At 41.5% G+C, this 24796-nt stretch overlaps 1 protein-coding gene across 1 annotated transcript in view; it reads left to right on the forward strand.

The window, feature by feature from the left end:
* The window catches only part of DNAAF5 (dynein axonemal assembly factor 5), a 78491-nt gene that overhangs the window by 24823 nt on the left and 28872 nt on the right, over positions 1-24796 (forward strand). Inside the window, exon 7 of the mRNA XM_077449060.1 lies at positions 22901-23044. Within this exon, the coding sequence (XP_077305186.1) occupies positions 22901-23044 (144 nt within the window). The remainder of the gene's footprint in view (positions 1-22900; positions 23045-24796) is intronic.

A 24796-nucleotide genomic window follows, 5' to 3' on the forward strand; every position in this document is an offset into this window, starting at 1 on the left:
GGAACGCATCAGTGCTTTAGCTATGTATGATAACCAATAACCTTGTCAATTAGGGGTGTAAATCTGTGTTTTTGAGTGGTTGGTGAATCTATCTTATACTCATATTTGCTTAATATGCTTTCTGTTTAGTAGTACTGCACAATGACTTGTCTTGGTCTTGCATCTCTTTGCTAATCTTTTGGATGAGGTTTGCTTTGACTGAAAAAAGGTTTTTAGTAAGGCTACCGGAGCATATATGGACAGTCATTTGCCACGCTACTACGTTGCTGGGATTGGCTGCTCCTTCTTTAAAAAAAAAAAAAAAGAAAAGATAAATCTTGCACAGGGCCAAGCTAGTTCCTTAACCCACACCCCGATGGGACTACACTGGCCTGGGGATTGGAGTCCAGCCTTGCATTGTATGGTGGATAGAGGCAGCACACACACACCATTATACAGAAGTAAAGGTTGAAGGGTTCCAGCTGGGAGGCAGAGGTAAGAACGTTACTGTGCAAGCTATTTTACCAGCTCCATTGTTTAAAGCCCAACTCCTTGCAAAATAAACACTTTTCCCATCTAACCCATCCCGCATCCAGATGTTAATTTATTAGCCCTTTCTAGACAGTCCTCGGCACTGTTTTTTGGGCTGATGTCGATCCTTTTCTGAATCCTAACATCCTTCTACTAGTCAGCCAATGGGAATTGTACATGTCACGCAGGCAGTGTTATAGACACCCCAAAGAGAAACTCGCCCAAAGTAAAGAGAAAAAAGGGCCCATTGCTGGATGATCACATATGGTAAGTAAATGGGGATTTAGGGAGGCTTTTTTTTTTTTTGAAAGGAGGAGTTTGGAGGGGGGTTTACATTTATCTTAGAGTTGGGCTTTAAAGTGTATATAAACCACAAAAAAAATCAAAAATATTTGCATTGCAAAGCCCCTAAACTTGCAGAGCATACCCAGCTTCTATTTTTTACATACTACTTGGAAATGTGGCTCCTATAAGGTAAATGCTTACTTTTCAAATAGAATTGTCATGAAAGGCTCTCAATTTTGAGTGACACTCGTAATAATGGGGTTCCTCTTGAATCTTGTTGACATTTGGAGGCACTTGTTGTTGCTCCTGTTGCACTATGCATGGTCCATTGTTTGTGGTGAGTCGCTGCTGTTTTCTGAAGCTTTAATTAGGCACCCTAGGATGGTAGAAAAATCCCCCCCTGGCAAACATTTGGCCATCTGTTGCAACATTTACTCCAGTTTTCATCTTTAGTCATTGAATTTGTTTAATTTCTAATAAACAGCTTGAGGAAACAAACATCTTTTTATCTGAAAAATTATTGTGAGAAAGCAGGCTCCCCTTGCACATTTTTTTTATACCTGTACAAAAAAGAAAGTAAAGTGAATTTGAACAAAAAAAATTATATTTTTATGCCAGCAACCCTATTGGTCTCTTATGTCATAAGTGCTTGTCTCCGCCTGTCAGCTTTTAATTATATATTTTATTTATTTTTTGCATTGACACCTCAGTGTACATTTACAACACCTCTCTGTGCCATGATGATGTGACTTCCATGTGTAGGGGTAACGTCTGTACGCAGCCATAATTGCATTTTTTATCTGTGCGTGCCTATACCACCTATTTCCCCAAATGCAAAGTGTGCAGAAGTGATTAACATTTAGGACTATTTGCACTGGTGGTACTGCCCTCGCCTTTATGAGGATGGTATAGCAGCAGCTTGCAAGCATTTAGGAGGCACTACTACTGCCTCCTGACACCTCCATTTTTTTTTCTAACTGACAAACAGCTTGGCCATGCCACTACTGCAGGCCAAGCAGTGCTGTCTGTCAAAATTAGAAGCCTGAGTTAAACATGCTGTTGCTACAAAGAGAGCCACTCAGCCACCTGTTTTTACTACCCCTGGCTGCCGTGTAAAAAGCCCTTACAGAAATATAGCAGCATATTGCCATTCACTTGTATTGGCGATTTTACATGGCACCTGTGGCTCCATGGGTATTTTATGCTTGAGAATGTTGGTGCTAATAAATGTCGTTGTGCATGAGTCTTTAGGTTTAATGCACAATTATTTTGCTATCAACTTGTCTTTCCTTTTCTTCTATAGCACTGGGGACATAACCAGTGCCTTCCAGCTACCCCCTGAGAATGGTGCATTAACAGGGCATTTCAGGGAGTTCTCATAATCAACTGTGAGATCTATGGTTTCAGCCACGTTGCGGTTAGGAACATAAGCATCATTTGTACCAGATCCCATACGGCGGTAGTCTGGTACAAAAAAACAAGGAAAAAAAGCAGGCACCAAGATTTATTTATTTTTTGTTTTTTTTATAATTTGTAATGTGTGGGGTGCAGAGCAGAGGCAGAACCAACATATGGGAGTATGCAAAACAGATAAAAAAAAAATAAGCATATAGTTTCGATTAATCGGATAAAATCATTAAAAAAAGTAGTATGGCATTTTTTCAATATTTATACTATGCACTGCAGTGGATATAATGAATAACCATTATTTTCAGACAGGTCTGTAATACAATATTATAATGCATGACAGAGTCCCTTGTCATATAAAGGTATCCTGTCGTGTCTATGTCTATTCCTCCCGGGAACACCAATGATGGGGCACTATTCCTCCCGGGAACACCAATGATGGGGCACTATTCCTCCCGGGGACACCAATGATGGGGCACTATTCCTCCCGGGGACACCAATGATGGGGCACTATTCCTCCCGGGGACACCAATGATGGGGCACTATCCCACCCCCCCCCCCCAAAACACCAATGATGGGGCTTCCCCCCCAGAAATACTTATACTTAGGATCATCGGGCACTTGTCAAAGAAATTAAAGTACCAGACTACTATTGATGACGAGTGTTCTGTATATCCATAGCCATTAGCTACCTAATTATGGCCCTAATGTAGATTAAAGTGGGAGTTCCGATGTTTTTTTTTTTGTTTTGTTTTTTTGCAGCTGCTGACTTTTAAATATGGACACTCTCGCCTGTCCAGCGTGCCCGCGATGTCGGCAACCAAATCTGTCGCTTGGCTCTCAGGTGCTGCCGCCGCCATCTTCGATATGGGAATCGGGAAGTGAAGCCTTTGCGGCTTCACTTCCCAGTTCCACTATTTATACCATTATATGACCATATCCACTGTCACTACCGAATAAATCCAAATAGTGGCAGTGGGCCCCTCTTAAAGAAATAAGTCCTTATGTCACTCCCTCAGAGTCTACAAGGCTGAAGCCGTAGCTAACATATAGTCAGAAAAAAAGAAAGAAAAGAGACTTTTCCCCTGCTGTTGTGTCCCGCTTTTAACTTGCGTACCAACACCAGGAGAAAAGAAAAGTAGCTACCTTAGGTTTCGGTGAACACATAGGACATTTGATTAATATCAAAAATATTTTTTATTTCTTTCTATACATAAAACAATAAACCTTGATTGAATTGCATCAATTGATCCTAGATGTTTACACAACATTAACCAAAGATGACCCAAAGATCATCCTTATCTGCACAGTTCATACACCCTGACTTTCAACAAACAAAACCAGACATACTCATACATACAACAATAAAACGGATAGAGGCGCCTCCTATGGCCATACATGTGGGGATATACAGAGTATGATCAAATTGTACCAATAATACGCTTCTATTTGGAAGCATGAGATAAAAATCTCTCGGAAATCTGCACATGTATGGTCATCAAAGTAGCAGTAATTGGAAATGGGGATAATTATGACCAGACAACGGTCCTAATTTCTCATTAGTACCTCCATTAAACCTACATAGCAATTCTCTTCGGTTGAAAATAGGAATATCTCAGGTTTGTGATTATAACAGTCTCATGAAGATCTCTCAGTTAGTTCAGTCAATTTATTATAACTCTGAGTCTCCTTCTACTTAATCACTTATAGCAAAGTGTAGCAAACCTGAAGCCTTCACTTTCAGCCTTTTGTAAGCAGTGGCATAAATGACAGACAATACTGAAAATGTAACAATCAATGGCAGTGAATTGAATATATTCAAATCCAGTTGTATTTAAAGTGCACTATTTGTCACACATGTCAGGCTTTCCTATGATACTGTGACTGAAAGTTCCATATATTCAGCGGTTCCAATATTAAGCTTCTATTAGGAAGCACGAGATAAAAATCTCTCAGAAATCTGCACATGTATGGTCATCAAGGTAGCAGTAATTGGAGATGGGGATAATTATGAGCAGTCACCAGTCCTGATCTCTCACTAGTACCTCCATTAAACCTACATTGCAATTCTCTTTTAATAGAAATAGGAATATCACAGGCTTGTGATTATAAAAGTCTCATGAAGATCTCTGTTAGTTCAGTCAATTATTATATTTAATTATAATAATTATAGCTCTGAGTCTCCTTCTTAATCACTTGCAGCCGAGTATAGCAAACCTGAACCTGACATGTGAAGCCTTCACCTTCACTTTTAGCCTTTTGCAAGCAGTGGCATAAATGACAGTCAATACTGAAAATGTAACAATCAGTGGCAGTGAATTGATTATATTCAAACTCAGTCGTATTTAAAGTGCACTATTTGTCACACATGTCAGACTTTCCTATAATACTGTGACTGTTTTAAAGTTCCATATATCCAGCAGTTCCATAAAAAATGCCTTGCACCAAAAATGAATGGTTCTCAGACACACTGGCTTACCATACCCTGGGGATTTCACACTGATTTGCTGTGTCAATATATATATATATATATATATATATATATATGAGATTCTCAGGCAGTTCATCAGACAAGCTGAATACTTGGATGCAATCTTTCTCCACAAACGATTTTAGTCGATCAAAAGTCCAATAAATGTGTGTAGGATCTTTCACCACTTGTTTTATAACATCCAAGTCTCACCACCTCTGTTATACTGAATCCACTCCAGGGTCTTTTGCAATCAGCTGCGCCGGAAGCCTTTCAAACAGGTGTCTGTTCAGATGCTCACTCATTCAGATATTCCATATTTCCGCATACGTCCAGTTGAAGCTATGTGATGCCACGTTGCGAAACGCGTTGACGTTTGTGTGGATAGTAGGCGCCCTTCTGGGCATGAATCAAAGTATTAGCAGTTTGGATCGGAAATATGGAATATCTGAATGAGTGACCCAAATGATTAACTCGATATATGATTCCATACATGATATAAGATCAATTGAAGTAAATTACAAATGCTTAAAGCGGAGGTCCACCCTAAAATACACTCCTAGGTCTATGTGATCCCCCCTTCCCTAAACGCTATGTAACCCCCTTACCTTTCAGCTGTCTTCCTCCGTTTTTTTTATATTTAAATTTTTCTGTCCCAGTGAATTGCGGAAAGGGGAGGAGCCGATGCGGAAAGGGGCGGGGCTTAATCGGCAGGTCACTTGTTCCGGTCTGCCGCATGGGCTCCTGGGATCTTTTGTTTTTTTTCCCCAGGAGTCTGTGAGATCTAGGAGTCTAGAGATCTCGCGCGAGTCATAGAAGGGAAGTGACGTCTTCGTATCATTGTTTATCTCCGTTGCCATGACAATGGGGTGGGACTTCCGACGAGAACACCCGTTGTCATGGCAACCGGAGCTGTTGATGGCGCTCGATATTGCGCTTACTGCGCATGCGCGAGATCTTTTATAGATCGGGCGGTGCATGCTGGTCATTTAGCATCACACACTCCCGGAAGAGGATGCCTGTGGGCTTCACATGCCCACAGGCAAAATGGAAACCGTCGGGAGACGGTTTTATAAAGTCATTTATGAGGAGACAAAGGCATGCTGCTGATGGCAGAAACAACAGAAGTAAGTGTTAGCCTTCTTAATAATATTGATTTTCACTATGCCTAAAAAAAAAAAACGTTAGAAACGGTGGAATCCCGCTTTAATGAGATGGCACTTAACACCAGATAAATTACATCAAATTGATCCCTCCAACTCCAAACTATGTTGGACAAAATGTAGTATACCAGGATCAATTTTTCATTTCTGGTGGGAATGCCCAGTAATAAACCAATACTGGAGTAAAATAATAGAATATATAGAGAAGATAACAGGGCAAAAAATACCTTTATCCCCAGGGGAGTGTTTGTTCTTGGGAGTAGAAGAAAAAATGAGTAAGCAATCCAAAAGAAGAACAAGAAATTCATTAATACCCGTCCTACTTAATGCTGCAAAAGCCATAATACCAAAAAACTGGTTACAGGTGAAAGGACCCTCGATAAGAGAATGGATTCAAAAAATTGAATATATAAATAATATGGAGTATCTAAGAAAAATGGAGGAAGATAGAATGACACAATTCCGTAGAACATGGGAAAAATTGAGAATATTTAAAAAGACGAAGCATTATACACAAGCATTAATGGAATGAAGAGCTGTGGAGATAGGGAAGGTTAACAGATAATTAGAGAAGAGGGAAGGGTGGGGGAGGTATAACCGAATTAAATAAAGAATAAATGACTAGGACAAGGCAATAACTATATGAGGGTAAATATAATTTAGAAGATGATAGTTTTACTCATTGTTTTGTATATTCTCTTTTTTTTTTCCTCTTAAAATGTATATGGTCTTCTATTTTTAATGGATAAACATTAAACTGATATAAGGTATAACGAGAAGATTAAAAAAAAAAAAAAAAAGAGATAGTGAAAAGAAAAAGATACTTTGCCACAATGATGTTAACAATAAAGATTAGGATTCTGAGAGTCAAACTGATTAGAATTTACTAATAACAAGAATCCTACTGAGTGGCAAAAAAAAAAAAAAAATTATACAGGGATCTGCACCCCCTTGAAAGGTGCCAATTGTGGCACCGGAGGGGGGAAGGGTTCCAATGAATGGAAGTTCCACTTTAGGGGGGAGCTCCGCTGAGCTTTTTTGCATTGTCAATGAAATTGCCTTCTTTATACTATTACAATGGAACATTTAGTAGAAGCCAGTCATATTAATCCCTCCGTTCAGGGTATTAGAGTAGGAAGCAAAGAATACAAATTAGCTCTATATGCATATGTTCTTCCCTATATTACCTACCCCAGGGTTAGTATTACATCACTTCAGTTCAGTGCGCACGCAGATCGGCTCTCGCAGCTGCTTCTCTCCTCTCTCTCTTTGTACTCCCTCGAGGCAGCAGCGGGTGGGGCTGAGAATAGCAGCGGAGAGCTGACGTCAGTAAGGAGGAGAGCCGTGGACGTGCCTGGTCACCTACGGCGGTGCCACCGCCTTGTATACAGGAGGATACACAGGATTCTAACGGACTGGCAGGGAGGAAGGTGCAGACAACGATTTTCATTATCGATTTATTATCGATAATATCTGTTAATAATTTCAGCCCTAATATATATATATATATGTGGAACTTAAGTTTCTCAATTAACATTGACTATATTTCCTTGTCCTGCTAGCATGAATAAATAGGAAATGTATATCATATTTACTTGTTTCAAAACTTTTTTTTTTCTTTAACATTTTCTTCAGTCAATTTTCTAGGCAAATTATGTCATACCTCCCAGAGTCATCAGAAAGGGGAAGAGGTGAATAAAAATAGAAAGGGAGTAGGGATTTTAACGGTGTGAAGCATATACAGTGCCTTGCGAAAGTATTCGGCCCCCTTGAACTTTTCAACCTTTTGCCACATTTCAGGCTTCAAACATAAAGATATAAAATTTTAATTTTTTGTGAAGAATCACCAACAAGTGGGACACAATTGTGAAGTGGAACGAAATCTATTGGATTTTTGAAACTTTTTTAACTAATAAAAAAATGAAAAGTGGGGCGTGCAAAATTATTCGGCCCCCTTGCGTTAATACTTTGTAGAGCCACCTTTTGCTGCGATTACAGCTGTAAGTCGCTTGGGGTATGTCTCTATCAGTTTTGCACATCGAGAGACTGAAATTCTTGCCCATTCTTCCTTGCAAAACAGCTCGAGCTCAGTGAGGTTGGATGGAGAGCGTTTGTGAACAGCAGTTTTCAGCTCTTTCCACAGATTCTCGATTGGATTCCGGTCTGGACTTTGACTTGGCCATTCTAACACCTGGATACGTTTATTTGTGAACCATTCCTTTGTAGATTTTGCTGTATGTTTGGGATCATTGTCTTGTTGGAAGATAAATCTCCGTCCCAGTTTCAGGTCTTTTGCAGACTCCAACAGGTTTTCATCCAGAATGGTCTTGTATTTGGCTGCATCCATCTTCCCCTCAATTTTAACCAGCTTCCCTGTCCCTGCTGAAGAAAAGCAGGCCCAAACCATGATGCTGCCACCACCATGTTTGACAGTGGGGATGGTGTGTTGAGGGTGATGAGCTGTGTTGCTTTTACGCCAAACATATCGTTTTGCATTGTGGGCAAAAAGTTCGATTTTGGTTTCATCTGATCAGAGCACCTTCTTCCACATGTTTGGTGTGTCTCCCAGGTGGCTGGTGGCAAACTTTAGACAAGACTTTTTATGGATATCTTTGAGAAATGGCTTTCTTCTTGCCACTCTTCCATAAAGGCCAGATTTGTGCAGTGTACGACTGATTGTTGTCCTATGGACAGACTCTCCCACCTCAGCTGTAGTTCTCTGCAGTTCATCCAGAGTGATCATGGGCCTCTTGGCTGCATCTCTGATCAGTCTTCTTGTCTGAGCTGAAAGTTTAGAGGGACGGCCAGGTCTTGGTAGATTTGCAGTGGTCTGATACTCCTTCCATTTCAAAATTATCGCTTGCACAGTGCTCTTTGGGATGTTTAAAGATTGTGAAATATTTTTGTATCCAAATCCGGCTTTAAACTTCTCCACAACAGTATTACGGACCTGCCTGGTGTGTTCCTTGGTCTTCATGATGCTCTCTGCGCTTTCAACAGAACCCTGAGACTATCAGAGCAGGTGCATTTATACAGAGACTTGATTACACACAGATGGATTCTATTTATCACCATCAGTCATTTAGGACAACATTGGATCATTCAGAGATCCTCGCTGAACTTCTGGAATGAGTTTGCTGCACTGAAAGTAAAGGGGCCGAATAATTTTGCACGCACCACTTTTCAGTTTTTTAGTTTCTAAAAAAGTTTAAATTATCCAATAGATTTCGTTCCACTTCACTATTGTGTCCCACTTGTTGGTGATTCTTCACAAAAAATGTAAATTTTATATCTTTATGTTTGAAGCCTGAAATGTGGCAAAAGGTTGAAAAGTTCAAGGGGGCTGAATACTTTCGCAAGGCACTGTAAATGGATTATAGCAAAAGAAATTAAATAGTGTGTATTATAATTTTTAATAAATTCCAGGTTAAAAAACATTTACAAAAATAGTTACAATAATTCAAAAATATGGTGGTCTAGACAGGCAGGTTAACTTCAGTAACAATATTGTTGCACGTTATCCCGACATGTTTCGCTGAACTGCTTCCTCAGGGTATGTGCAAACTGTCACATTAATATCAGGAAGATATATATATATATATATATATAACAAAAAAATAAATACGAAAGCAACAATAAAAAATGTTTATTGACCAAAGTACTCATAAGACAAAAGAATACATTGTGTGCCGGACACCTCATAAAACTCACTTACCCCACAGCCACTTGTACCCTCAACTAACACAAATACCCCAGATAAAAGATCTTGATGCAGTTACAGAGGGCATAAAGGCCAAGCTAAAAAAAAATATATAAATGTAAAATAAGCATTCAGTGTTTGAGAAGAGGTGTTTTCTCTGCTGAACATACACTCCTACCAGCATGCCTGAACTAAAGGCAAATGGATTCTTGGAAGTAAATGCTACATTAATTATTTGCCCTTGATTTTCAAAGTGATTCCTCAAAATAAAGCATGGGCAGCACAGTGGTGTAGTGGTTAGCACTCTCACCTAGCAGTAAGAAGGGTCGCTGGTTCAAATCCCAACCATGACACTACCTGCCTGGAGTTTGCATGTTCTCCCTGTGCCTGCGTGGGTTTCCTCCGGGTACTCCGGTTTCCTCCCACACTCCAAAGACATGCAGGTAGGTTAATTGGCTTCTGTCCAAAATTGACCCTAGTATAAGAATGGGGACCTTGGATTGTGGGCTTCTTGAGGGTAGGGACCGATGTGAGTGTGCAATGTACAGGGATAGGGACAGTTGTAGACACTCACTCAGGTTGAACTGGATGGACTGGTGTCTTTATTCAACCTTGCAAACTATGAAACTATGACCTGGATGGATGGAGTTTGCTTTGAATATTAAAAATGAATTAAATAGCATTTTTAGTTTGTGGTGCTCAGATGCAGTGTAATATACTGCTTTTATTTACTGCATTTTCCCCTAAAAACATTTTCACATAGGAATTGTGGGTGTTTCTGCTTCCCACCTAACACCCCTTTCACGCCAGGGCATTTTGAAGGCGCTATAGCATTAGAAATAGCGCCTGCAATCCGCCCTAAAGAAGCTGCACCATTATGTGTAGTGTGAAAGCCCCGAGGGCTTTCACACTACAGCGGTGCGCTGGCAGGACGTCAGGAAAAAGTCCTGCCAGCAGCTTCTTTGGAGCGGTGAAGGAGCGGTGTGTTTACCACTTCTCCACCGCTGCTCCCCATTGAAATCAATGGGGCAGTGCTGTAATACCGCCGGCAAAACGCCGCTATTGTGGCGTATTGTCTGCGGTTTTAACCCTTTCTCGGCCGCTAGCGGGGGGGTAAAAGCGCCCCGCTAGCGGCTGAAATGTTCCGCCGCCGCTATTTTTTACACCGCTATGGGCGGTGTGGTGTGAAAGGGGTCTTAGGCTGCCTTCACACCTGAGCGTAGCATTTTCAAGCAGAAAATCGCGATTTTTGCGGCGTTTTTACCGCGATTTGCCATGATTTTGTGCAGGGCAAAAGGTCACCAATGTTAAAAGAAAAAAAAAAGGCCAAATCTGCTCGATTCGAGCGACAACAAAGGGTCCGGAACTTGTTTGAGCTTCAGGCGTTCGGATTCAGGCGACATGGAGTGGAGATGTGAACCATCTCCATTGAGAATAATAGATTTTTTCCCCTCCAGTGTTTTGTAGCTTCAGGCTTCAAGCTACAAAACGCTCAAGTGTGAATGGGGTCTTAAAGAGGAAGTAAACCCTTTCAAACCACTTTGACCTACAGGTAAGCCTAGATTAAGGCTTACCTGTAGGTCCAAGCAATATCTCCTAAACCTATATGGTTTAGGAGATATTTGCCCGAAAATGGGCACCGCTGTCTACGGCGCATGTGCCGTAGACAGCGGCGCGCAGGCGCACTAAATGCGGCAAGTCCAAGAATGGATTTGCCTAATTTGTCGACTCCCGTGCGCATGCGCGGGAGTGACGTCATCGCGGCTTCGCCGAATGGCAGCGGCGGAGCTGCGAGACGCGACTCCCGTGCGCATGCGCGGGAGTGACGTCATCGCGGCTTCGCAGCTGTCATTCGTCGGAGCTGCGAGACGCCACCAGCAAGATGGATGCGGCGGACTACAGGGGACAGCGGCGACTTCGCTGGCTCCTGTGTCAGGTAAGTGACACATAATGAGCTACTATGCGATGCATAGTAGTCCATTATGCTTTACCTTTGCAGGGAAAAAAAGAGGAAGTAAACCCATCAGGGTTTACTTCCTCTTTAATGTTCCAGAAGCTCGTGTTGCATTCCACCTATCGTAAAATATATAAAACATCCAACACAAAGAGCGAGATCTCCTCCTCCTCCTCCTCCTCCTCCTCCTCCTCCTAATGACCACAGGTGTATAGACTACAAGTCTCAAGTGCCACTATCTCATACTACAACATGTTGCCTGAGGGTTCTAAGAAATTGTTGGGTGGTTTATCCCTCCAGCATTTACCATAAAGCGAAATATCAGTTTTGGGTGGGCTGACCCTGTATATACTCCAGCTTCTATTTTCTTGTGTGCATTATCAAGCTGGGTTTCCTTAAAAAAAAAAAAATGAACCATGCAAGAAGGTTCCTTGCAGCGTAATCTCCAGAGAACATGACAATGTCTTCTATTGTTTACCAGACAGTAATAATTGCAGCAATTTCCAACCGTTGATGTATAAGATGATTAATAATGTATTTTGTGTATACGTTCTCAGGATGTGAATAAAACAAACACACCACACTGTAATTGAGCCCATTGTTAGACTGATGTAACTGGGAATATCTCCCCCAATATGGTGGTGATGATTGACTGTCCATAGACACAGCCTAATCCTGCCTGACAGCACAGTTTTATGAACTAGACCAGTCACATCAAGAAATCCAAATTACCATTTTATAATGATACACTGTCAGTAGGTCATGTCATTGCAATCCCTGAGTGCTGTGATCTTCCTGTAATACCTGGATAAGGACTTTATGAATTGGATTAGTCCCAGGTGTTTGCCTCTGTATTGTGCACCTGTCAGCTGAGAGAGCGAAATGCGATACGGAGACTTCAAAGCCACTTTCTTCTATGCATTCCTTATTTCACAATTTTATTTAAAGAGAACATGTCGTCATAAATGGGCTTTTAGCAAAATTTAGCTAGCCTGAACCACACACACACACACACACACACACCTGTCATCTCTCTTTCGGCAGTGATTTATGTATATCCTTAGAGACTTATTTCAAGGATCTTTGCACCTCCTCACCTAAGTCAGGGTGGATTTGATTTAAATCGCTAGTAAAAAATCTTTTATTTAAATCAACTCTATTTTAGATCATCATTTTTAAATAGCAACTGTAATCTCTGCCTTTCAGTGGCTCCTCCACTGACCCGCTGTTGACTCACTGTCAGTCCCGTTCACTGTAATGGGACGGCTGGTGATGCGGCAGTGACACAACAAGGTGAGGGACATTGCGGTAGCAGGTGAGTGGATGCCCGCTAACAAGCGCTGCCATGATGGACCTGAAATGACAGGTGCTCTTTAAATGTAAAGACTCATTCCTGCTGGTAGTTAGAATCTTTAATATTTAAAAACAAAATTCATGTTTCCTATTTAGAATAATAAGCTGTCAGTTTAGGAAAATAGCAATATCAGAAGCGATTGAATCATACAGTTTGCAGTGTACATAGATTTGCAAAACAGGATAAAGGAATATTCCTGAACTTTGTTATATCTCATGGTTACTATGAAATTGTGTGAATGCATCAATGCAGTGCATGTTATCTCAGCTTGCAGAGCTTGGATACATTAAATGATTTTACCAAAAATTTTAATATTGCAGAATATATAGCATCATGCTACATAACCATTTCATAGCTGAATAAACTAAATTATTAATGTATCTTAAATAGAAAACTATCTTTTTAGATTTTTACTCCAAAAGCATTTTTGTTAAAATTTATAAAAATCAAACAAATCTGATTTAAATAAAAATGCGACTCTGTGTGTCCATTCAGCCATCTTTTAATAAAGATATAAAAATACCTTTTTAATAACACTTTAAAGGTACAGTTTATTAAGTGCGGGCAGGATAGGCCTCCCAAAGTAGATGAGTTTCAGGGATTGCCTAATGGTGGAAAGAGCAGAAAGCCGGACAGTTTGAAGCGCTAAAGGGTGGCAGAGGTCCTGAAGGTGACCATGGGAGAAGGTGACAAAGGGGACTAGAGAGCAAGGAGGTCTTGTGAAGAGGACAGTTTGATCTTTTGAGATGAATTTGGTGTTGTAGCTTGAGGTAGATTTGTTTATGGCTTTGTATGAAATTGTTAGTATTGTTAATGTTATCTGTGGGTGAGCAGAAACCAGTGTAAAAATGTTATACATTATATTTTAATTTACCAGTCCTTAGATAGATAGGATTACTAAATTAGTTTTCTTTTTAAGACATTTCCACCAACCAATTCTGCCAGCAACCTACTTTCTATCCTAGGGTGACAACACTCAACTTGCAACACTGTATCTAAAGAGGAAGAGTAGCATTTTTAATTCTAAACTGTTAATACGCTGTAAGATTTATTTTCCAATCCCAAGAAGAACATGAAAAACCACTTGATTCCCCCATCCACAAATCTCCCCTGCTGGCTGTTGTATTCTAGTTGGGTGCTATCCACTGTACCATCAAGTTTTCCATCCAGATTCTTTGATTTTTGGCTCAAAGGATGTCCGGTGGGAGCAGTGCCACCCAGGGATCACATTTTTTTTTCTCTGTGTATGGCTGCTCTCCTGATTTGGACTACAAACACCTTCTCCTCTTCATTTCCATTACAGAGGGAAGAGATGTCCTGTAGTATACAGAAGATAGTTGAAAAGGATACTAGATATCTGATAGGACCATAAATGTATTTTTCTGTACTTACCCTGTTTCCCTGAAAATAAGACCTAGCGTGATTGCCGGTGATGGCTGCAATATAAGCCCTAGTTAAAGTCCTTGTAGGTCTTATTTTCAGGGTAGGGCTTATTTTTGGGGAAACAGGGTAGGACTTATTTGGGGGGGTAGAGATTATATTGCAGCCATCACCGACAATCATGTTAGGTCTTATTTTGGGGGAAACAGGGTAGTTTGAAAAAGGAAAATGTATGCAATTCTAAGTACTAGTAAGCTGCAGCATATGCCACTTCGGCTTTAAGCTTTATTATAAGCTTACCTGTAGGTAAAGATGGCACAGAAGGGTTTACTACCACTTTAAGTTAGCAGATTCTTGTTTCTTGTGTATATTTATTTTTAATTTTTTTATATAGAGATTGGCGTGTCTCGAGTCTGAGACATACTTGGTCCAGCAAGGCGCTGGAAAATGAAATGGTTGTAGACCCTCTTAATGCATTCGTTATGCACTGGCTAGCAGAATTACTAAGATCACACGAGCCACAGGGAATCAGCAGCTGCACTGGTGTAACGTGAGCGTTAGCAACTCCATCATAAACTAATGTAATCGGAGAACATAGGTAGGAGAGACCTAACCAGACTTCACAGCTACCGGCTAATCTACATGGCGTCTTGTGTCTGATAACCATCTAGAGATGCCAAGTGGTGTGATCATAGATTGCTTCAATGAGAATTGACATTCAGTTATTAAATGTTTGTATATTGCCAAGCTGGATGCTTTTAGTTAGCACCTACATTGAGGAGAATTTTTTCTTTTGGGTAACCCATAAACCCCCTTCCCCCAGGCGCAGAGCACCTCCTTCCCTTCCCCTCTGTGTGCTGACCCCATTTTCCCTTCCCTATCTCTTTGAACAATCCTGTCTGTTTAAAAGCCACACACCCACATCACCCCTAATGCCGCATAAATTGCATAAAAAGATCAGTGTATCCATTATATATGTTCAGAACCATAAATTAAAATAGGATATTATACGTGATTACTTTTATTTTGCACCCAGGAGGTGGCGAGCACAAAGCCAAACGGGAGCTTTCTACTTGCTTAAAACAACCTATCTATGTACACCAGGGTTATAACAATACATAAAGCTGCTGAAAGACTAGGAGGATGGGGGCATCTCACTTCCTTTCTGCTTGAACACACTGGGCCAGATAAACTAGGATTGGTGGCTGTTAAGGGGAGCAAATTGTTGCATGTGACTTCTTTTGGCAGACCTCACATCAAACTATTATGTTGTAATTCGTATAGTTTTGCACATAGTAGAATGTATAACTGTTTGGTGCCTTCATCCTCTTGGTCCCCTTCTGGATACCGCTATTGCTCCAAATATTGACACGCATTTTCTGTTCCATTGTTTGCTTGTCTTTTGTTTTCTTATGCAGCTTGTGTGGCTTTCCATGCAATATGTTGCACTTGGGATATTTTTTTTTTTTTATTTTTTTTTTACAATTGCTGCATTAGTCAAATCTTTAATTTCAAACCCTTTAAACTGAACAATTATTTGGTGGATCCATCAAAGTACGTTCTGTGCATTGACAATAGTTTATCTAACCCACTGCCTCCCTCTTTTCCAAAAACGACTTATCTAAATTGCCCAATTAAAACAAAGACTGCCAACAAGCATGTAGGGAGTGTTGGGCTTCCTTATTAGCAAGTTTAGCATGCTTATCACAGACCATTCTAATCTTTATAACCATCCTTGTAGAGCTCCTTCAATCCTTGGCCCTTAAAATAAGTCACACTATGAATTTTATGATAAGCGTTATTAAAATGGTTGTAAAGACTGAAGGTTTTTTACCTACATGCATTCTATTCATGAAGGTAAAAAGCTCCCCTCTCACCACCCCCCCCCCCCCCCCCAAACCCCAATACTTGTCTAAGCCTGATCTCTATCCAACGATGCGCATGAGAGCCGAGGCACTCCCAGGTCTCTTTCCCCTTTTTGGCTGAGATGCAGGAGCCATGGGCTATCCCAGCCAGTGAGGAGGGAGCAAAGGGCGGGCTGAGCCGCATGCTTTGTCTTTTGGACACAGATGGCCAGCTCAGGAGCCACTTACTATGGGGGTACTTGGCAAGGGGGAGGATCCCAGACTGCTGGCGGATGACCTGAGAAGAGAAGGATTTGCTGCCAGTAGCGGAGTCAGTCGATCAGCCCACTTGTTTGGGTTCGCTAAAGCCTCCCCAAGCTATTCATGCTTTTCCTATCCATTCATTACTAAAAAAGCTTATGCATTCTGAGTGGGAGCACCCAGATAAACAATTTTTTTCCTCCAAAAAAGTTTTCAACACTTTATCCTATGGAGGAAGAGTTTAATAAGAGATGGAAAATTCCAGCAATTGACGCTGCTATATCCTCTGAATTAAAGCTTGACTTGTCCGTTGACTTGACAATGCTCAAATGCTGAAGGATCCAACAGATAAGAAGTTGGAATTCTTATTTAAAAACAATATTTCTCTGCCAGGTTCAGTGGTTCAGCCTGCGATAGAAGCGATCGGTGTATGTCAGTCCTTAAAAGACCAGTTTAAACAGGTGCTCAAGATTATTTCTGATCAGCAGGCCCAATATTTGGCCGGGATATCAGGGGCGTTCTGCTTTACAATAGACGCTATGAGAGATTCTATTCTCCAGGCCTCACGGCTTATGCTCGGGCTGGTGCATGTGCATAGAGTTCCATGGTTGAAAAATTGGTCAGCCGAAGCGCCATGCAAAAAGTTCTTGGCTAGTTTTCCATTTTGCAGTGAAAGGTTATTGGGGACAATCTGGATAAATACATCCAAAGAATTTCTAATGAAAAAGTTGCCTTTTACCAGTTAAGAGGAGGTTTAAGTGTTTTTTATTTTAAAAAGCTTCTTCTCCAGTGCCAGGAGCATCAGCCTCCAGGCAGTCACGACGGCCTCCACCGTCAAGTTCAAGAGGTAAACCTCAGGGTCAACTCCAGGGACAAAAGAGACCCTGGGGGAGGAAACCCACAAAACAAAATACTAAAACCTCCTTATGAAGGGGCGCCCCACTCACTCGAGTGGGGGGGGGGGGGGAGACTTCTGCAGTTCTCTAAGGTCTGGCAGGAACACTGTCGAGAAAAATGGGTGACTTCCTCAAACTAGAGTTCTGAGACTTCCCGTCTCCTTGTTTTCTCTTTCTGGCTTTGGACCATCTCTTCTCTCAATAGGTGATATCGGTGGTCCCCATGGAAGAGCGAGCATTGGGATTTTATTCAAACCTTTTCAAAGTACCAAAACCAAACAGGGATGTCGGACCCATTTTAGATCTCAAAGATCGAAACCGTTTTTTGAATATTCTCTCTTTTCGCATGGAGTTAATCCGATCAGTGGTCTCCATTCTACAAGGTGGAGAAATGCTAGCGTCAATCAACATCAAAGATGCTTACCTACCTATTTTTCCCACTCACTAGAAATATCTTCCCCCTCGAGATAGAAAATCTTCATTTTCAGTTTTCAACTCTGCTTTTCGATCTAGCTACTGCACCTCAAGTGTTTACAAAAGTCTTGGCTCCCCTTTAGCCAGATTAGGCGCTCGGGGTATAACGATTCTAGCTTACTTAGACTATCTACTCTTGATAGATCAGTCGGTAGCCCGCTTAAACCAAAGTTTGGTCACCACAGTCAGCAACCTGGAATACCTAGGTTGGATTCTTAACCTAGAGAAATCTTCCTTAAAACCATCAAGGAGATTGGAGTATTTGGGTCTGATCATAGATACAGCTCCGAAGAAGGTGTTTTTTGCCCCAGGCATAGATCAGTTCCATAAGGGAACTGATTCAGGTGGTCAAAGCAAAGAAGAATCCTTCTATTCGACTTTGCATGAGATTGTTGGGAAAGATGGTGGTTTCATTTGAGACTGCTGCAAATGGTATCCTATCAACTTGAAACAAGAAGGTCCAAGCTCTGGACTTCCCAATGCATTTATTCCCAAAAGTGCATCAAAGCCTCAGTTGATGGTTGATAACCAAGAATCTCCAAAAAGGAAAATCCTTTCTACCAGTTACCTGGAAAGTGGTAACAGACGCCAGCCTTCTGGGCTGGGGACCAGTCCTAGAAGAAGCGTCTGTCCAAGGAAGATATCAGATATCAGAAAATAAGAAATTACCTTGTTCATCAATATTCTAGAGATTCAGGCTCATCTGGCCTGGAAAACCTGGACGCTCAGATTACGGAATTGTCCTGTATGGATCCAATCCGTCAATGCCACAGCAGTGGCCTATATCAATGACCAAGGGGGCAAGTCGTGCGGCCCAGAGAGGTGAATCGTATCCCATTTTGGACAGAAAACAACATTCCTTGCCTATCGGCAGTCTTAATTCCAGCAATAGAGAATTGGCAGGAGAACTACTTGAATTGCCAGCACTTGTTTCTGGGAGAATGGTCTCTTCACCCCAACATCTTTCTATCAATATGTCAAAGATGGGGAATTCTGGACGTGGATCTGTTTCGTCCAGGTTCAACAAAAAAAAAAAAATCAACAACTTTGTGTCCAGAACAAAGGATCCACTGGCATGTGTAACGGATACCTTGATTTTTTTCGTGGGATGTTTTCACTGATTTATGCGTTCTGTTCTGTTGTGACTTCCTTGCAGGATCAAGCAGGAAGGGAAGGTGGTGGGGAAGGCGTTGTGGCCCAGGAGATCTTGGTATGCCGAGATCATGAAGATGGCGGTAGTGGACCCATGGACCCTACCACCTCAGCAAGGTCCGGTATTCCATCCTGCCTGAATTTAAAGGTTTGGCTATTAAGACCCACATTCTGAAGGGGCTGTCTGGTTCAGTAGTTTCTACTTTGGTTAATGCTAGGAAGCCAGCCTCCAGAGTCATATATTATAGAGTCGGGAAGGCATATGTCTCCTGGTGTGAATCCAAGGTTTGGCACCCCAGGAAATATGTCATAGGTAGGATCCTTGAATTTCTACAGATGGGATTAGAAATGAAGCTGGCCTTGAGTACTATCAAAGACCAGGTGTCAGCCTTATTGGTATTTTTTCAATGACTACTTGCTTCGCACTCTCTGTTTCGTAGCTTTATTCAGGGGGTAATGCAGATTAATCCTTCAGTTAGGTCACCCCTGAACCCTTGGGACTTGAATTTAGTCCTGTCTGCATTACAGAAACAGCCGCCTTTTGAGCCAATACGACATATTCCTTTGGTCCTTTTGACAAGGAAATTAGTTTTTCTGGTTACCGTATCTTCTGCATGAAGGGTATCAGAGTTTGGTGCTTTTTCTTGTAAAGCGCCATATTTGATTATTCACAAGGATAAGGTTGTATTACATCCTAATCCTAATTTCCTACGGAAGGTGTCAGGTTTTCATTTAAACCAGAATATTGTTCTGCCTTCATTTTTTCCAGAACCTTGTTCTGCGGAAGAAAGGTGACTACATTCTCTTGATGTGGTGAGAGCAGTCAAGGTCTACTTGAAGGCAACTGCTCAGATTCGTAAAACCATTTTTGTTTGTGTTGCCAGAAGGTCCTAAAAGAGGACAAGTAGCATTGAAAGCTACGATTTCTAAATGGATTTGTCAAGTGATTGTACAAGCTTATGGTTTAGAGGAAAATTCCACCTTTTCATATTAACGTGCACTCCACCAGGGCTGTTCGTACTTCCTGGGCAGTGGATCACCAAGCCTCCATGGCTCAAATCTGCAAGGCCGCAACTTGGTCTTCAGTCCATACATTTACCAGATTCTATCAAGTAGATGTAAAAAGTCATGAGGATATTGCCTTTGGGCGCAGTGTACTGCAGGCCGTACACTATACCTCTAGTCTCTTGGTGCCCTACTTTTGTTGTCTCCCTCCCTTCAGTTGGCATCGCTATGGAACATCCCATATAGTAACTACTATGGCGCTGTGTCCCGTGATGTACAATAATAAAATAGGATTTTTAAAACTGCTTACCTGTAAAATCCTTTTCTTTGATGTACATCACGGGACCCTCCCTTTTTTTTTGGTATACACATATATTGCTTTGCTACAAAAACCTGAGATACTCCCAGTAGTGGGAGGGGTTATATAGGGAGTGGACTTCTTGTCTTAAGATGAGCCAGTGTCCATCACCTGAAGGTGGCCTATAACCCACATAGTAACTAATATGGCTCTGTGTCCCGTGATGTACTTCAAAGAAAAGGATTTTACAGGTAAGCTGTTTTAAAAATCCTATTATTCAGTCTCAGGGAGTGTAAGAGGAGACAGGGCCACACCATGAGATTGGAGAAGCGGTTTACCTTAAACTGGGCAGGGGGTTATTCACTATCGGGGCAATAAAGCTGTGAACTCAATTAGTAGTGGCAGCGGGGAGTATGGATATTTTTAAAAGACTCTTGGATGAGCATCTTAAAGAACACAACATACAGGGATATGGGTAATAATTATTAGAGGTCGACCGATATATCGGCCGGCCGAAATATCGGCCGATATTTGCCGTTTTTTAATTAATCGGCATCGGCCGATTGTGCTGATAAAAAGCCGATTTAGAACTACAGCTGGACTTTGAAATGACTTCTGTAAGAAGTCAGTGTAAGTTGCTGAGTCGTCATAGAAACCCTTTCCTCCTCTCTGGGCAGCCTGCCAAGAAAAGAATTAAATGATACAATGTTTACACTTGAATGAATGAAGTCATCTCTGTGTGTAGAAGTTCTCAGTTTAACCATTTAAAGACTAAGGGCCGGTTCACACTGCGAGCCGCGGCGAGGCGTCTCCGACTTCCTCGCCGCGACTTGCAGGGGGGGTCAGGGGCGACTTGCAGAGGACTTCTGCATAGAAGTCAATGCAAGTCGCCCCCGAAGTCGCCCCGAAGTAGTACAGGAACCTTTTTTCTGAGTCGGAGCGACTCGAGTCGCTCCTCTCAGAACGGTTCCATTGTACTCAATGGGGACGACTTGCGGGAGCGAGGCGAGGCGAGCCGTGTCGCCTCGCGCCGCAGTGTGAACCGGCCCTTAATCTTTTCTGACACTTGTTGCTTACAAGTAAAAATCCTGTATTTTCTGCTAGAAATTCACTTAGACCCCCCCAAAAATTATATATATTTTTTAGCAGAGGTCCTAGGGAATAAAATAGCGGTTGTTGCAATATTTTATGTCACACGGCATTTGCACAGAGGTCTTTCAAATGCATTTTTTTGGGAAAAAAATACACTATTTAAAAAATAAAAATAAAATAAAAACAGTAAAGTTAGCCCGTTTTTTTTTTTTTTTTGTCCAAAAGTTTTGACTACCTGTTTTTATTTAATACATAGGTTTTTTTTTTTTTTATCTAAATCATACATACAAGTAAACTGATTGGAGGTTTGTTTTGTTTAATAAATGTTTAAATGTAAGAAATTTTCTGTATCACTTATGAAGACTGCTTTCACACTGGAGCGGGCAGGCGTTGATGGTAAAACGCAAGTTTTAGCGGCTCTTTACCATCATTTTAGCGGTGCTGTTCGGCTGCTAGTGGGGCACATATAACCCAGCTAGCGGCCAAGGAAGAGGTTAAATGCGCCCATGAAGCACCGCTGCCAAATCGCATTGCATGCGCTTCGGCAGTGGTGCCCATTCATATCAATGGGCAGGAGTGGTGGAGGAGCGGTATACACCACTCCAAACGTGCTGCTTGCAGGACTTTTTTTTTTTTAAGATCCTGCCAGCGCATCACCTCAGTGTGAAAGCACTCTGTCTTTCACACAGACTGCAGGGGAGCCATTTTGCAGGCACTTTACAGGCGCTATTTTTAGCCCAAAAGCGCCTGAAAAACGCCCCAGTGGGAAAGGTGTGTTAGATCAAGGGGGATTAAAAAAATAATAATAATAATATATAAAAAAAGGAAAAAAATAAAGAAATAAAATAAAATTGGCCTAACATATCGGCCCTAAAAAATCGGCATCATATATCGGCTATCGGCCGCCATGATTTCTAAATATCGGCATCGGCCAGAGAAAAACCCATATCGGTCGACCTCTAATAATTATAGACACTGACACACGTACACCTACACAGGTTGAACTGGATGGACTATTGTTTTTATTCAACCTTACCTACTATGTATCTATGTAATATCGCCCCAAACGCAGGTCACAAACTTTGCCCGCACCAGATCGCATTCTACAAAATGACCATGAAATCCGGTGGCAATGCGTTCACAAAATTGCGGTATGCATGACTTTAATGCGGATGCAGTGCAATTTGAACCCATTCTAAATGAATGGGCTCAAATCGCACCACACTGAATCACATGTGGATTTTACAGGAATGCAGTGTGGTTACCGTATGATTCATTGCCAAGGCTTAAACCACTCTATTTTTCCCAGTGTAAACTGACTCAGTCTGTAGGGTTCTGCTGCTTTTTTTTTTTTTTTTTTTTTTTTTTGCTTTCCAATGAAAATGCTTCTTAAATGTGTATTTCTTATACTGTGTTTATATGTGTTTTTTTTTTTTTTTTTTTTTTTTTTTTAAAGCCCTCATAAATGTGTCTGTGCAGGCTAATCCTAAATGTCCATCTGTGGCTATTTGAAAGGTATGCTTGGTATGCGATGACTGAGAAGTATCATTTTATGGTTTAATCAGCAAGCTATTAGGTTAGAATATCTATATTTCTCATCTGTACTTCCTAACAATGGACCTATTTCTGTCTAATGTGTCTTTTTAATTTGACAGGTGCTGTACCTGGAGCAGTTGCTGTGCTGCCTGCAGTCCTTGATTAGCATATGCCAGCAGTACTGTACAGACATCAGCCTGCATTGTATGAAAGTACTGATAACAATATTGGCTAGCTCGGCTTCTGAAAACCTCTATGAAAAGGTAATGCAATCGCAGTCTGTCTGCTTTTTACTACCCACCAAATCCTGTATCTCCATATCCCACAGTCTACTCGCACACATTCTTCATTAATGTACAGAATTATTCTAAGGTGGAGGCTAAACAGATTAAGTGTGAATTGTACATGTATACAGCTTTCGTGTACATTTATACTGTATGTTTGTTGCCCTCTGTTTTTTTTTAAGCCTAGCCAGTGTCTACTCTTATGTGTTTATATTGTTCATTCTAATTCATTTAGTGTCATAAATCATATTTCTGTAAAAATTACAGTCTTTAGTGTATCTTAAACCAAATTTAGTATCTGTACATAGAGTGTGGTAGTATTAAATCCTTTTTTTTTTTTTTTTTTTTTGCGCTGTCCCCACTGGAGAGATTCACTCCCAATTTTTGAAGGTCGTTGTCTCCAGTATAGAAAGTAATGGGAAATGCAAAATTTTTGGAGTTATCTAAAACTAAAAAAAATTTTGACTTCACTTATGCTTTACATTTTGGATAGAGTGTAAAAGGGTTAATACCTGTGTAGTATATTCATTGTTTTCTGAGTCTCTTATGGGCATCTGCTTTAATTGCATTAGTGACCTTGTTTGAGAGATTTCCCTTCCTGAGCTGGTGACCAGTCTTAAGCCTGGAATACATCAAAATTTGTCCTGTTCAGCAGGGACCGGCTGAGATTCGGTTCATACATGGGCAGCCTGCTTGTAACCAGCCTGTCATATTTTTTACATTTGAATACTGCCAGCAGCTATAGCCGCTAGCAGTAATCATTGTGTTCTGCTGGCTGGGAAGGCTCCCCGCCCTCCACACCAGAAGAACTCAATATCACTGCAGTAGGCAGCGCTCAGTGTGGGAATCGGGCAATAGTCTTTCCTTCCACCTATGGTGGAAGGAAAGAAAATTGAGTCATCTATGGGCTGCTTCACACTCATCTGTACTGATGATGTGCAGACAGTATTAAAGACCCGTTTCCTTCTACTGGTCACTGTGCTGCTGTGTTTCCCCCTCTCTTCTTTCCATTCTGCCGTCTCTCTTCCTTTCCCTCTCGCTACTTCCAATTTTATCTTTCCCTCTTTCCTTCTCATATCCCTCCTACTACATCTCCTTCCTTTTTTTTCCCCCCTCTCAATCACCCTCCTTCCCATTTTGCGTGCTCTCTCTCTCTGTCCCCTTCCCATTTTGCGTGCTCTCTCTCTCTGTCCCCTTCCCATTTTGTTCTCTCGCCTTCCCCTTTTGTGCTGTCTCCCTCTCCCCTTCCCATTTTGTGCTCTCCCTCATCTTGCGCTCTCTCTCTGCTCGCTTGCTCTCCTTCACATTTTGTGCGCTCTCTCTCTCTTTCCCATTTTGCGTTCTCTCTCTCTCTCTCTCTCTCTCTCTCTCTCTCTCTCTCTCTCTCTCTCTCTCTCTCTCTCTCTCTCTCTCTCTCTCTCTCTTCCCCCCCCCCCCCTTTCTCCTTCCCATTTTGCGCTCTCTCCCTCTCTTGCTCTTTTTGTTGTCTCTGCTCGCTTGCTCTCTCTCTCCTTCCCATTTTGTTCTCTCTTTCCCATTTTGCATGCGCTCTCTCCCCTTCCCATTCTCCTTCCCATTTTGCACGCTCTCCCTCTCTTGCTCTCTCTTTTAGCTCTCTGTTCGCTTGCTCTCCTTCCCATTTTACGCTCTCTCTCTCCTTCCCGTTTTGTGTGCTCTCTCCCTTCCTCCTTCCCATTTTGCTCTCTCTCTCTCTCTCTCTCTCTCTCTCTC

Source organism: Lithobates pipiens, unplaced genomic scaffold (genome assembly GCF_037356315.1).
Source record: "Lithobates pipiens isolate NorthernLeopardFrog02 unplaced genomic scaffold, aLitPip1_a1.2 Scaffold_22, whole genome shotgun sequence".
In the NCBI taxonomy this organism is placed as follows: Eukaryota; Metazoa; Chordata; class Amphibia; order Anura; family Ranidae; genus Lithobates; species Lithobates pipiens.